This window comes from Brassica napus, chromosome C3 (assembly GCF_020379485.1).
Source record: "Brassica napus cultivar Da-Ae chromosome C3, Da-Ae, whole genome shotgun sequence".
Taxonomy (NCBI): domain Eukaryota; kingdom Viridiplantae; phylum Streptophyta; class Magnoliopsida; order Brassicales; family Brassicaceae; genus Brassica; species Brassica napus.
This window is the reverse complement of record NC_063446.1, coordinates 10,806,907-10,820,365: the sequence shown is the minus strand read 5'-3', so window position 1 is coordinate 10,820,365 and position 13,459 is coordinate 10,806,907. Positions and strand designations below refer to the sequence as shown.

The 13,459-nt window shown below is 37.2% G+C and overlaps 1 protein-coding gene and 2 non-coding genes across 4 annotated transcripts; 1 reads left to right on the top strand and 2 right to left on the bottom strand.

Moving 5' to 3' along the window:
• Positions 1–4,704: 4,704 nt before the first annotated feature.
• LOC125584861 lies at positions 4,705–4,789 on the bottom strand. The gene has a single exon (XR_007321768.1). It is a non-coding gene; the product is annotated as a small nucleolar RNA Z195/SNORD33/SNORD32 family (small nucleolar RNA).
• Positions 4,790–4,863: 74 nt separating this feature from the next.
• On the bottom strand, positions 4,864–4,951 carry LOC125584953. The gene has a single exon (XR_007321848.1). It is a non-coding gene; the product is annotated as a small nucleolar RNA U31b (small nucleolar RNA).
• Positions 4,952–8,404: 3,453 nt separating this feature from the next.
• Positions 8,405–13,335, top strand: LOC106406512 (RNA polymerase II degradation factor 1). Of its 2 annotated transcripts, XM_013847195.3 has the most exons (11): positions 8,596–8,838; positions 9,090–9,158; positions 9,247–9,290; positions 9,538–9,655; positions 9,755–9,869; positions 10,257–10,789; positions 11,100–11,334; positions 11,426–11,711; positions 11,868–12,026; positions 12,180–12,650; positions 12,719–13,335. In XM_013847195.3, the coding sequence occupies exons 2-11, from the start codon at positions 9,131–9,133 to the stop codon at positions 13,001–13,003; spliced, it is 2,274 nt and encodes a 757-aa protein (XP_013702649.2). In that variant the 5' UTR covers positions 8,596–8,838; positions 9,090–9,130; the 3' UTR covers positions 13,004–13,335. The 2 variants fall into 2 exon arrangements, with proteins under 2 accessions (XP_013702648.2, XP_013702649.2); XM_013847194.3 differs by lacking the exon at positions 9,090–9,158 and having other exon boundaries at positions 8,405–8,838.
• The last annotated feature ends 124 nt before the right edge of the window (positions 13,336–13,459 follow it).

Here is a 13,459-nt window from a genome sequence, read left to right as displayed (position 1 = left end):
TTATCAAACTCCCCAACCTCGGCTTCTGGCTCCGAATGTACAACAACATCATGTCCAAACACAGTCAAATTCTCAACAAGTTGAACATTTTCCAAATCTTCAACTGCCTGGGCGTTGCTGGTAGACTCTGGTTGCAATGGTTTATCATCATCAGAAGTTCCATCCACTCGTCCTCTTGGGTTGATTTGCGTTGCAGTAACCCATGGATCGTCTATGTACGTCACCCAAGGGTAACTTATGTAGCACACCTATACATATCAATTTTACAAGTATTAGTAAAATATATAACATTAATTAATTATATTGGTAAAAAATTATGAATAGATTGACATACCTGATCAGCTTGCGAATCAAGAATGAAGGGATCATAATATTGAAGTTTCCGCCGCGAATGAACTGATGTAACACCAAACGCATCAATCTTCACTCCTCTATCTGGGGTGGTATCATACCAATCACAATAGAATACTACACAACGCAATCCAACCATTCCAGGAAATTGAATTTCCAATATTTCTTTTATGTTGCCGTAGTAGACATCGTCACCGGAAGAAGATGAAACACCAGCATCATATGTTGTCTTAGAATGACCTTTTGTTGTGAATGCATATCCTCGCGTACAAAATTTAGGATATGATTTGACCACATAGTATGGTTCCTGCACAAATTTGCGTATCCAATCATCGAACACAAGACCTCTGGCCAAACCATCATTCACCTATAAATTAAAAACATATATGATTGAAAAGTTAATTAGTTTATATTAAATTTAAACTAAACATTTGCATAGGATAATATGATATATGACTCACATAACTACGAAGCCACGCAGCAATCCGTTATCTCTAAGTTGTCAAAGCTCATCTTCTGTTGCATGCCTGTGAGTCATACGCAACTCCGCCATATATACACTATATACAAAATATTATCAATATGAAATAAATTTATTGAATATTAATCTAACAATAAATGAATAAATATTTTTACTTCTCATATTGTAGAACATCTTCACAGTTGGTGAGCAAATATGTATGCAAATGAGCGTGCTCAGTGTCCGTAAGTCTCCGCTTCGTGAATTTTCCACTAAGTCGTCTTATTTCCTTGAACATGCTTGGGACAGTAATATGATATGTTGTTCTCTCCCCTCTATCATCATGCTGGGCAGGTCTTCGGTGTTTTGTATGCACTTCTGGTGGAAAATAATTTTCAGCAAAGATTGCAGTTTCTTCATTGATCACCTGTGCCACTATAAATCCTTCCACCCTGCTTTGATTTTTGACCATCTTCTTCAAATGATGCATATAACGCTCAAAAATATACATTCATTTGTACTGCACAGGACCACCAAGTTCTAATTCTCTTGCGAGATGAATAACAAGATGTTCCATTACATCAAAGAATGATGGAGGAAATATCTTCTCAAGGTTGCACATGCTGACTGGTGCGTTTGTCTTCAAATTATTAATACCCTATTCAGTCACTACTCTGCTGCATAAGTCGCGGAAGAAAACACTATTCCCTACATAGATAAAATACATAATTTTCGTAAGTATTAAGTTTTTATAAGCATAATTGTTAAATATAAAAATAAATTAAATTGTAAAAATATAAAATACCTGCAATTGCTTCATGAACATTACGTGGCAATAATGCTTAAAAAGCAAACGGAAGGAGGCGCTGCATAATTACTTGACAATCATGACTCTTCAAGCCAGTAAAATTTCCTTCGCTTCTATCAACGCAGTTTCTCAAATTTGATGCATATCCGTCAGGAAATTTCACTTTATCTGTAATCCAATCAAAGAACTCTTCTTTTCTAGCACCATCCAGCCCATAAATGGGAAAAGGGGCCGTACCGTTCTCATCAACGTGAAGTTCAGAACGATCACAGATATCGACTAAATCCAACCTTGACTTCAAATTATCCTTCGTTTTACCTTGGTGTTAAGGACTGTGTTCATCAGATTGTCGAAGAAGTTCTTCTCAATATGCATGACATCTAAATTATGCCGCAATAGATGACTCTCCCAATATGGCAGATCCCAGAAAATACTCTTTTTGTGCCAGTTATGTAGCTCTCCAACCGCACTGACTCGAATGTTTTCATGTCCACCTACATCTGGCGTCCTTTCTGCATCAAAATACCTAAAATGCTTCAACAAATCTTTCCCACTAACTTCCTCAGGTGGACCATCAAACACCTGCTTGTTCTTCGTAAACGAAGTCTTACTCCTGCGGTATGGATGATCAGGTGGTAGAAATCGTCTGTGACAGTCAAACCAACACGTTTTCCTTCCGTTCTTTAGTTGGAAAGCATCTGTGTCATCTTGACAAAATGGACATGATAGCCTCCCATGTGTTGTCCATCCAGATAACATACCATATGCTGGAAAGTCACTTATTGTTCACATAAGTACTGCCCGCATCTGAAAGTTTTCTTTGCACGAAACATCGTATGTCTCAAAACCATGCGCCCATAGTTGTTGCAACTCATATATCAGTGGTTGAAGAAACACATCTAGTGATATTTTAGGATGATCTGGCCCGGGGACGAGAATTGAGAGAAACAAAAACTCTCATCGCATGCACAAGCTCGGCCGTAAGTTGTACGGTGTCACAATAACTGGCCATAGAGAATAATGTCTTCCATGCTTTCCAAATGGGCTGAAACCATCAGTAGATAATCCAAGATAAACATTTCTTATCTCTTCCGCAAATTCTGGAAATGTTGACTGGAAATGTTTCCAAGCCTTCGCATCTGAAGGATGTCTAATCTCACCATTTGTGGAATGCTCTGCATGCCATCTCATTGCTTTTGCTGTGCGCTCACACTGATACAACCTCTTCAATCTTTCCGTCAAAGGCAAATACCACATTCTTTTGAATGGGATCGGAACTCTTCCCCTCGTCTCCTGATAACGAGGTTTCCCACAAAATTTGCATACATTTCGTGTCTCATCCGCTCTCCAGTAGATCATGCAGTTGTCAATACATACATCTATCACTTCGTACGATAGTTGAAGACCGGCAACAAGTTTCTGAACCTCGTAGTATGAACCCGATGCAAGGTTATCCTCAGGTAGAATACCTTTGACAAAATCAGTAATCGCATCCATACATTCTTCAGCCAAATTATAGTCTGTCTTAATACCCATTAATCTAGTTGCAGATGATAAGACTGAATGACCATCTCTACAATTTTGATACAAATGTTGTTTTCCAGCATCCAACATGTCAAAAAATCTCAAAGATTCGGGATTTGGTTCTTCCCCTCTATAATGATCATGTACCATCTGCTCAGTACCTACACCATAATCTATATCCGTTCTAGATTCTTCTAACCTAATATCAGGCTGAAGTTCACTAACAGGCTGAGGTTCGCTAGTACTACCATATTCATAACCAGTTTCCCCATGAAGGTACCAAACTTTATAATTACGTGAAAACCCTTTCATATACAAATGAGTCCAAACATCAAATTCTTTTATAACTTTATTATTATTGCAAGTAGAGCAGAGACATCTTAACATACCACTTTTTGCATCCGGTTGCTGTTGAAAAAGCCTCATGAATTCTCCAATCCCTTGAACGTATTCTTCCGTAAGCAAATTGGTGTTCGGATCCAAATGAGGTTTATCCATCCACGAACGATAATAAACTTCTGAAGACATGATTTTCACGGAATTGTTATGACTAAAGAGAATGAAGAGAGAATGAAGTGTGGATGAGTTGAACGAGGAGGGGCTGTATTTATAGGAAATTGCTTACGGTCCTCCGACGACTTTCCGACGAAATTCCGACTCCGTCGGAATTCCGTCGGTATTTTCTAATCTCAAACGGCTATACAACGGTCATATATATTTGTCGGCAACGGTCACATGGTTCGTCGGAAATTCGTCGGAAAATTCTGACGGAATACCGACGACTGTACTGTTAATCGGAATGTCGTCGGAAGTTCGTCGGTATATTCCGACGACCCATGTTTCGTCGGAATTCCGTCGGAAATTGCCGACGGAATTCCGACGACTTCAAATTTTTGGTTTTCGTCGGAAATTGGTCAGTAATCCGTCACAAACGTCCGACGACATTGAGGTCCGTCGGAATCTCCGTCGGAATTCGGCGTGTTTTCTTGTAGTGATCATTTAAGACTTCGAGCATCCTTAACCATTAACGAGCCACTTCTCTCGTGGAAGAAGAGTTTTTCTTCTTGTAACCTAATTATTCAACTATCACATCTAATGATAAAAGTCTGTTCTCATTAAGCTAAAAAATAAAATCCTCAAGGCTTCCATTAATTAGTCAATAGCCTACTAATGCTGTAGTAACCAAATGCTTTAAAACAAATTTCATGTCACTTTTATTAGGACATCTAAGTTAATTTGGAGATGGATCAACAAACCGGTCGCTATAGATAGCGTATATGATTTCAAATTCACGTAGTTAAGTCTCAATACCAAATAAGTCCAGTGCCTTGGCTCATTAACATAGTTCGTGTTAGAGATATCTATCTCTTACCTGCAATCTTTAAAAAGCCCCATGAATACTAGACTGGTGCTTCTTTAAACCAACAAAAGTCACATGGTCGTTTGAGACTAGACAGGTGCTTGCTTCTTTATACGTGTGAATAAGCAGATCAATCGGTTAAACACAAGAACCAAACATTCGAGATTTGGTCACTTTTACTAAAGTAAGTTTGGCAAAAGGAAGAGGTCAGATGGTAGTGCATGTCATTGATTCAACACTGTTCTTCAGATTTAATAGACGTTGGATATTTATCCTCGTTCCTCTTCTCTTGTGTGTGTGTTTTAAGGATGAGACTATGAAACCAAACAACAAAGAAGACATCGTTGGAAGCTGTTGATGAAATCAGATACTGAAGTCAATCACCATATTGCATACATAGTAATGAATGCAAATAAGACTGGGGCGACAATTACATATCATCACTTTCCTTGACCAGCAAGAAACACAAAAACGTATCAAAAGGATACAATGACAATCAAGAAGAACACATAGACAGAACTAGAGAAAAGTCTTGAATCTAGAGGTGAAATAAAGCGAACAACGAAAATTGTATAGACGACACAAGTGATTGGGTTATGAAGATGAGTCTAGCCGTTAGTTCAGACAGAAGTACTCGAGTCTAGGGTTTCACATTGAAGCACAAAGTGGCGTCGTTATGGGCCTTTGTCGAATTGTCTGCTTGATGCTGATGAGGCCCATGTTTATTGTAATTCACGTCTAGGCCTGGACGTGTGGTGGTCCATTCGGTTTCGGTCCAGGTGATTCAGATTTTTGGATTTTCGGTGTTATACTTATAAGTACCATTCGGTTTTTATTAATTATCGGATCGGGTTCGGTTCGGTTTTTGCCGGGTTCGGTTCGGATCGGATTTAACTAATGTTTAAAATCGTACAAAAATATATTTTTAAAAACTTCGAAAATTGACCAAAAAAATTTCAAAATATGTAAATTATTTACAAATCTAATTAAAAAATAGTTAAACTATCTAAATTAACTAAAAAGTATTCAAAATAACAAATAAAACAAACTACAAAAATATTTTGAATACTCTAAAATATCTAAATCACCTTAATATATATATAAACATTAACATATTTAACTAATTTCAGATATCTTCGGATCCTAATTCGGATTTCGGTTCGGTTCGGATTATAACCAAAATCCAAAATAATAAACTCATAAGGTCGTAACATTAGCTAGTGAACCAACTTAGTTATTTGAGGTTTTTTTAAGTTTGATATCAAATAAATTATATATATAATAGTAAAATCATCGTCATTAAAATTGTTAGACATGTATATTAAATTTTAACGTGATAAATTTTTAGATAACCTGTAACAAATCACTACATCCAAATAGATTTATGTTCTAATGGAAGATAATATTAGAATTAACAACTAATAACGATTACTGTCTGAGACAAGATATTATATCTACGTTAATATGTATGTTTATTATATTTGTTACATTAGAAGTTACAACTAATACCTACGTTAACATCTACTATATTTTTTTAAATGATACATCAATTGTTAACAATCTGTAAAAACTATTATTGTCTGATACATGTGTATTTATTCGTTAACTAAAATTTTAGCTACTAACTTATCTATTACATGATAACTAATATTTTAGATTGATAGCTAATACTGAATTATAAAAACTGTTATTATGTATTGATTTGTTTATCGTAGAAAACACTTAATTGGATATAAGTGAATATCCACGTAAAAACCTATTGGTTAGCTGATAAAATTGTTTGATTAATGGGTTGTTAGCTTGTACATGATATGATGTTTGGTTTATTAGATGAGAAACGAGTTGATACATGGTTTATGAGTTTGTGGACCTAATGATATACGAAAGAAATAAAAATAACGAGTTTATGTAGAGGATTCATGTATGTAGAAGAAATAGAGTGTTGAAGGGAAGGGAAGAGAAGGAAGAGAAGTAAGAGAAAAGTGATTATAAGAAGAAAGAAAAAAAAAGAAAGGAAAAAAAGAGAGTGTAAAAAAAGTGTGAGTCAAAAGAGAGAGAGAGAGAACGCAAGGGAAAGAAAAGAGAAAAATAATTTGTTTCAGTATACTTTGTGATGAGTGTGTCAGATGGTGAAAAACATTTTCGTCCATTCTTAGACTCTATTATGTGATTTTGTCTCAACTGTCAATCGAAGGACAAGTCTTTAGTACAGGTTGGTAATTCAATAAATCTCCCTTTTCTTTTTTTCTCCCAACCTGTTGTATCAATTAAGAGTATGAATGGAAGCACAGATCATTGGCAGATGTCCTGCATAGTGGCAGATGTCCTGCATTTGTGTACTGCAAACACCAATCACAATTTTTTATGTTTCTAAGAAAAAAATGCAAGAGACCTGCTAAAGATAATTTGTTTTGTCTTTATATGTGTGAAAGCAGACGACCTGCCTTTATTTTTACCTTCCACACTTTTGATGCAGTTCAACAATTCTACCATTTGTTCAGCCAATAGAAACTTTTTAGTAAAATAAATTAATTCCCAAAATATTAATTCATCCCACTATAAATAAAACCAGTGGCGACTGTACTAGTTCTATACTTCGATCAAAAAAAGTTCTAGACAACAAAAATAAATACTCTTAGGCTCTGAATGGTAAAAGCAGTTCAAGCGTTGCAGATCAAACAGATCATGCAGATCAAGCGGAATAAGTGCAGATCAAACAGAATAAGTGCAGAACAAGTGGATAATGCAGGATAAATGCAGATCAAGCAGATAAAATAATTTGTTATAAATTATGAATGACAAAAGCAGTTTAAAATTACAAATTATATATTAAAACAATAAAAACTACATCAAAATATCAAAACAAATATCTCAAATGTTGTAGAATCGACCGAAATGCTTGTAGAATTTTTCGTAAGATACTTGTACTTCTTATATTTTCATTCTGGTTGATTAAGTTTTTCTTTGGAGAACCGGTAGGTTACGCTAATATTAAACTCTTGGTTGAACTTATCACCGCGAAACTTTCTGCTAGTGGGTGTATGATCTTTAAAACGATAATTGGTTATGAAAATTAGTTGATCGTACAACTCAATATATACTCGTTCTCGGTTAAGAATCCATTTAAAATTGTCTTCTCTCAATATATTTACAAAATTTCAATCATTTACCTATATATTAACCATTTTAAAACATAAAAAAATTATTAACTACTTATTGTGCCGACATTTATGTAGGAAGATTTATATCTCATTCCTTAGAAAATGTTGTGTTTTATCGGCGATTGAACGTCATGCTTATAATTTTAAAATGACAAAAGTAGTATTAATGTGAGCTATATAGTTTGAGATAATCATCGTACATTATTTATAAAACCAGATAAATATATTTTAAATTAAGTATTTGTAACAAAATTATTTATTGGCCAAAAAAGAGAAAAAACAGATCAATACCACCAAATGTTAGCGGGTGTTTTTTCCATAAAAATACAAAAATATTGAAGTGCAGATCTCCCGTTTGAACTGCTTTTAAAAACATAAAATGGTGAATGGTGATTTTAGTGCGGGAGAACTGCATATGCGGGAGATCTACTTTTTTTGAACTGCTTTTGTCATTCATAACTTATAAAGTTATTTGTTCTGCTTTATCTGCATCTCTCCTGCATGATCCGCTTGATCTGCACTTATTTCGTTTGATCTGCACCGCTTGAACTGCTTTTACCGTTGCAAACCGGATGTTTGTGACCGAGGTCATGTATAATAATTGAACCAACCCAAACATATATAAAAGTCAATTAAAACCTAAAAACTGAACCGAAATATAACCAAAGCTATTTGTTGTTCAGAAGGAAAAAAACCAAAGCTATTTAAACCGAACATCAAACATATGATGATGACAGAACACAGCAGTAATAAAAAGAGTGAATAAACTCCAATAATGATGGTCGTCGAGTCGAGTAAAACAAAACAAAAATAAAATAAAAAAAAACCGTACGAGGAGAGAGAGAGAGAGAGAGGGTTTCCTTTGGTCAGAGGGTAGAAACTTGCTCTCGCTGGTTAAACCTTCTCTCTTTCGCTTCTTCATTTCGCGACGTTGTTTTGTTCAGATCTGATTACGAGCGAGAGAGAGAGAGAGAGAGAGAGAGAGAGCTTACGACGGAGAAGATGAGCGGCAAGAAAAGCTATAACGGGGTTTCAGATATCCCGTCAGGGTCGAGGAAGATGGTACAGAGTTTGAAAGAGATTGTGAACTGCTGCCCTGAGGCAGAGATCTACGCCGTGCTCAAAGACTGTAACATGGATCCTAACGAAGCCGTCAATCGCCTCCTCTCCCAAGGTTCCTCCCTTCTTCTCTTCTTAATCCTTTTCTCTCATTTCAGGAAGTGAATGCGTAGATGATTACGCTTTACACCTATTCTATGAAGATGCTGTCACTGAGAGTTTGTATTGATTAGGGGTTCTAGATTGTGTATTCAAAAGTTTCGACTTTTCAGCATTTTAACCTTCTCGTTGAGCAGCTCATATACCATTTTGTCTTCAATAGACTTTGTGTACCCCTTTGGAGCTCTGATACTGATTCTTGATTAGGTATTCAAAGATTTTGACTTTTCAGCATTTGGCCAGCTCATATGCCATTTTGCATTCAGCAAACTTTGTGTACGCTTTGTACTATGTGCTTACTTTTAGATGTAGCTAATATCTGATCATGATAGTTGATACTGATTCATGTTCTTTCAATATCCAGATCCTTTTCATGAGGTTAAGAGCAAAAAAGAAAAGAAGAAAGAGGTAAGATTTTATATTTTTCTATGGTTGTGTTTCAATCAGATACTTAGTGAACCAACCAGCACCTTTGTTTTCAAGTGTAATGCTCAAACCATGTGGTTGATGTTTATCTCACTGATTTTTTTTTGAAAAAGTGACTTCAGACACCTGTATTTATTTACTGTTCTCATATGCTACTTGGTCTTGGATGTTGTTTTTGTTTCATTTTGTTGTACTGTTGGAAAGTTTATATAGTTTGCTTGCTGTTCAGAATAGGGATATACCGGATTCTCGGCCACGAGGCTATAGCAACACTTACAACCGTGGGAGTAGAGGTGGTTCTGATCGTTATGCTGGAAGAAGTGGAGCTACCTCTTTCGGCTCTAGTGGTATGTACATTTCTTTTTGGATTTAGATACTCGATAGGAAAACTTTCATAACTTGAATCCCCTGAATCCTTCTTCACATTTTTTTAAATATTTTTTCAGAGTCGGGAAGGCTTCAAGGAAAAACTACAAACAAGAGAGAGAGCGAGAAGCAGACTTATGCAGGTTCTTTTTCTTCTACGTCTGGAGTATCCAGCCACCGTCAGATACCACACAGGTTCGCCCACTTCATCTTTCTTGTATGAAAAAACAAAACCTTCTCTAAGGGTAGGGAACCATGACATGTCGCAAATGAAGAACATATGATCTTTTCATATGCTATTAAACCAAGAGAAGGAAACACCATATGAATGTCACACAAAAATGACATTCAGTGTAGTCCATTAGCTGATCTTCCACGGCTCTATTGTATTTTTATACTGTCATGTGTTCTCTTTCTTTTAAACAATGACTCTAATTATGATTAGTGACTACTTTGCTTCTATTTTATTTTCTTTCGAATTACTTTTGTCTGCTGTGCATCTGCATCTTCGAGAATTATACTTTTTGTTCATCTCTACATTTGAGTCGCAGGTCGCTAATGTATACTGTACATGTTTTGCAGTGATTCCGTTGCTGTGGACAGTAAAACGCCAACTGTTAGCTCGGGTATATCATCATCACAGCCTGTTTCTGTACAGCAAACTCCATGGTTTGGAGCTGCGGGTCAGATGTCTATGGCTGACATTGTGAAAATGGGGGGTAGACCCCATAGCAAGAAAACCAACTCTCAGAAAAATCACGAGCATGAAAGTGCTGCAAATCAACATGTACCTGTAAAAGATCAATGGCCTTCGATTGAGAAGCCAATGGCTCCTGGCACTGCTTCTGTATCAGTGGCACCAACTGAGTCAGAGACATGCAGCGGTCCAGCAGATTATCAGTCCAGTAGAGGAGATCATCAACTGAAGGGCCAATGGGAAGATACACAGTTAGCAGATAATGGTCCCTTTGGAAATCATGGAAGAGATCAGGTGCAGGCTGACACTGTCGCTGATGGAGTTGTTCCAGAAGATGAATCTGGAGTGTCATCTGAGTTTGATGATAATACATACAGACACGAAACAACTCAGAACCATCCTGTTGAGCACCAGAAAGGTATGAATAAGTGTTTCCAACAGCATGTCTAGATAAGACCTTGGTTCGACACTGTTTTGATCATAGTGGCACATAATTTGTCAGATGCTTGATTGAATGTTATTTGTAATGAAAGGTCACACCTCATTGATGCTGCTATTATGCCATGAATAACCATGTGTCTCTGTAACTTGATCATATTAGTTAGTGTGGGGAACGAGAACATCTTGTCTAGTCTTTTGGTTTCAAATTTGAAATTCAGGTAGACTAATTAGGCTTCTCCTGTATTTGGTTTATGCTAAACCTTTTCAGCGTGTATATTCTGATACAGATCAAGATAATGTTTCGTCTGTTGCTGCCAACCTTCAAGAATTAAGCATAGAGAACCATGATAAACACTCCTCCCATGATGAGGATAGACCTGCTGTCTTAATTCCAGATCATCTGCTAGTCTATACAGAAGAATGCTCACAATTAAGCTTTGGAAGCTTCGGATCAAGACCTTTGAACAATAATTTAGAAGAGGCATCTGATATAGCTCCACAGATTGAACATTCTGATGCTAGGCATGCCCTTATTACTGATTTTCCTTTTCTAATTAGTTTCTGCCCTCTTTTCCTTTGTATTAACCATTAATTTTGATCGTCTTGTGAACAGAAATACCGAGTTCTATGGAGATGAACATTTAGGAAGCATGTCCAATGGAAACAGGGTCCATGCGTCTACTGCAGAAAATTACAATGATTCTTCAGAATCTCAGGGGGAGGATTTGTTGCCAGAAAATCCTGAAACCGTTCATCAGGAGAACCAGTACACCGTTGCTCAATCCGATCAAGAGTATGCATATGAAAACGCCAAGCAGCAGATGAATACTGCGTTTGATGCTTCACAGACGAGCATGCATAATCAGATGCAGAATCTTACCTCTTTAACAAATGTGATGGTAAGCTACATATATTATGACCAAGTTCCCAAAGGTTTCTCAGCTTATGGTTGTGGATTATAGCTTTTAAGAGAACGTCCTTTTATATTTTAAAGATGGTTTTGTATGATACTAATCATATCCTTATAAAATCTTGGTTGACATCATTGGTTTCAGCAAGGGTATTCAAACTCTGTTCCAAACACTCTATTGGGACAGAATGCACAAAGTGCGAGGGAGCTTGAGCTTCAGTACACGACTTTCCCAGGGGCACAGTCCATGCCATCAAGAAGCAACGATTCCTCACAAGGTGGCCAAAGCATTTCTATGCCAGAGGTGATCCCCTTGTCTGTAGACTGAAACGCTTCTTTTAATCAAATAGCATATCTCTGTCTTTCATGTTGCAATGTATTAGTAGTAGAACAATGAATGGTTAGTCCATCAAACTGTTTGATTTAAAGTGTTTTGGTTATATTTTCTTACACGTAGGCGCTCAGAGATGGTGGTGGTATTCAAACAACGCAGCCAAGCCAGCAGAACTTACCCGGTGCCAATATTGCTACTCAACAGCTACCAATGCATCCATACTCTCAGCATACTGTGCCTCTAACTCACTTTGCCAACATGATGAGTTATCCTTTGATGCCTCAGAGCTACCCATACATGCCATTTGCTGGTAATAGCCCATACCACCCGTCACTGGCCGCTTTGCTTCCGCAGTACAAAAACAACGTCTCAGCCAGTAATTTGCCTCAGTCAGTAACTTCTGCCCCTATCTCCTCCGCGTATGGGTTTGGGAATTCAAACAATGTTGGACCCGGAAACTTCCCTCTTAACCAACAACAACAACAACAACAGGCAGCTCCTACTGGGGCAACACTCAGTTATGAAGACATCATGAGTCTACAATACAAACAGAACAACCATCTATTGTCACTTCAGCAGCAACAACAACAGCAGGTATTTCTCATCTCGACACTTGCATGTAAAGATCTTTGTTTTTACCTGATTTTTTTTTTTAATCTCAGAATGATAACTCGCCTCTATGGGTTCATGGACCTGGTTCTCAAACAATGTCTGGTGTCCAGAGCAATGCGTACTACAGCCTTCAAGCACAACAGCAAGCTCAGCAACTTCGACAAGCTCAGCAAGAAGCGCAACAGCAATATGGATCGCTTGGCTACCCAAACTACTATCAGTCACAGACCGGAATGTCAATGGAGCACCAACAGCAAAACCCAAGGGAGGGTGGCTCGCAAGGCCAACCTTCAAAGCAAACTCAGCAGCAGCACCTCTGGCAAAACTCTTACTAGGTAGTTTCAGCCTCATGGGTTTTGTGTACTTGTCACGTAGCCGTGGCTATAAAGCTGATAGCCAGTTATATAGGTTATCGGTTATTTGAGTTGTTGGGTAGGGAGAGTGAAAGAGAAAAGAACGGATCCTCACCATGTCACTGTGAGTGTATTTGTCATCTTCTTTCTGTATACTTTGAAAACAAGCAAACTCAAATTTTGATCAATGCAACTAAAGAACCAAAGAAAAAAAAGGCAAAGGCTTATAGGCTTTATAGCTTTGTCTTTGTGTTCCAACTTGTATAGTATCTTCGGTTTTTGTTCAACAGTTTTCATTTTTATGCTTTTGAATTCTCACTGGCTTTCCTTATACGGGTCAAGAGTCTGCTTGGGAAACTCATGGTCGCGCTTATATTCTTTGGCTACTTAACAATTATCATTATCGTTAGCATTAACCAACATAAATGCTTCATATAT

Excerpts from the sequence above, each read along its gene's own strand:
- LOC106406512 (XM_013847194.3), top strand. The coding sequence starts at position 8,667 with ATGAGCGGCAAGAAAAGCTATAACGGGGTTTCAGATATCCCGTCAGGG. Across the intron at positions 9,870-10,256 it reads CACCGTCAGATACCACACAG|TGATTCCGTTGCTGTGGACA; the intron begins GTTCGCCCACTT and ends CATGTTTTGCAG. Across the intron at positions 12,651-12,718 it reads AGCAGCAACAACAACAGCAG|AATGATAACTCGCCTCTATG; the intron begins GTATTTCTCATC and ends TTTTAATCTCAG.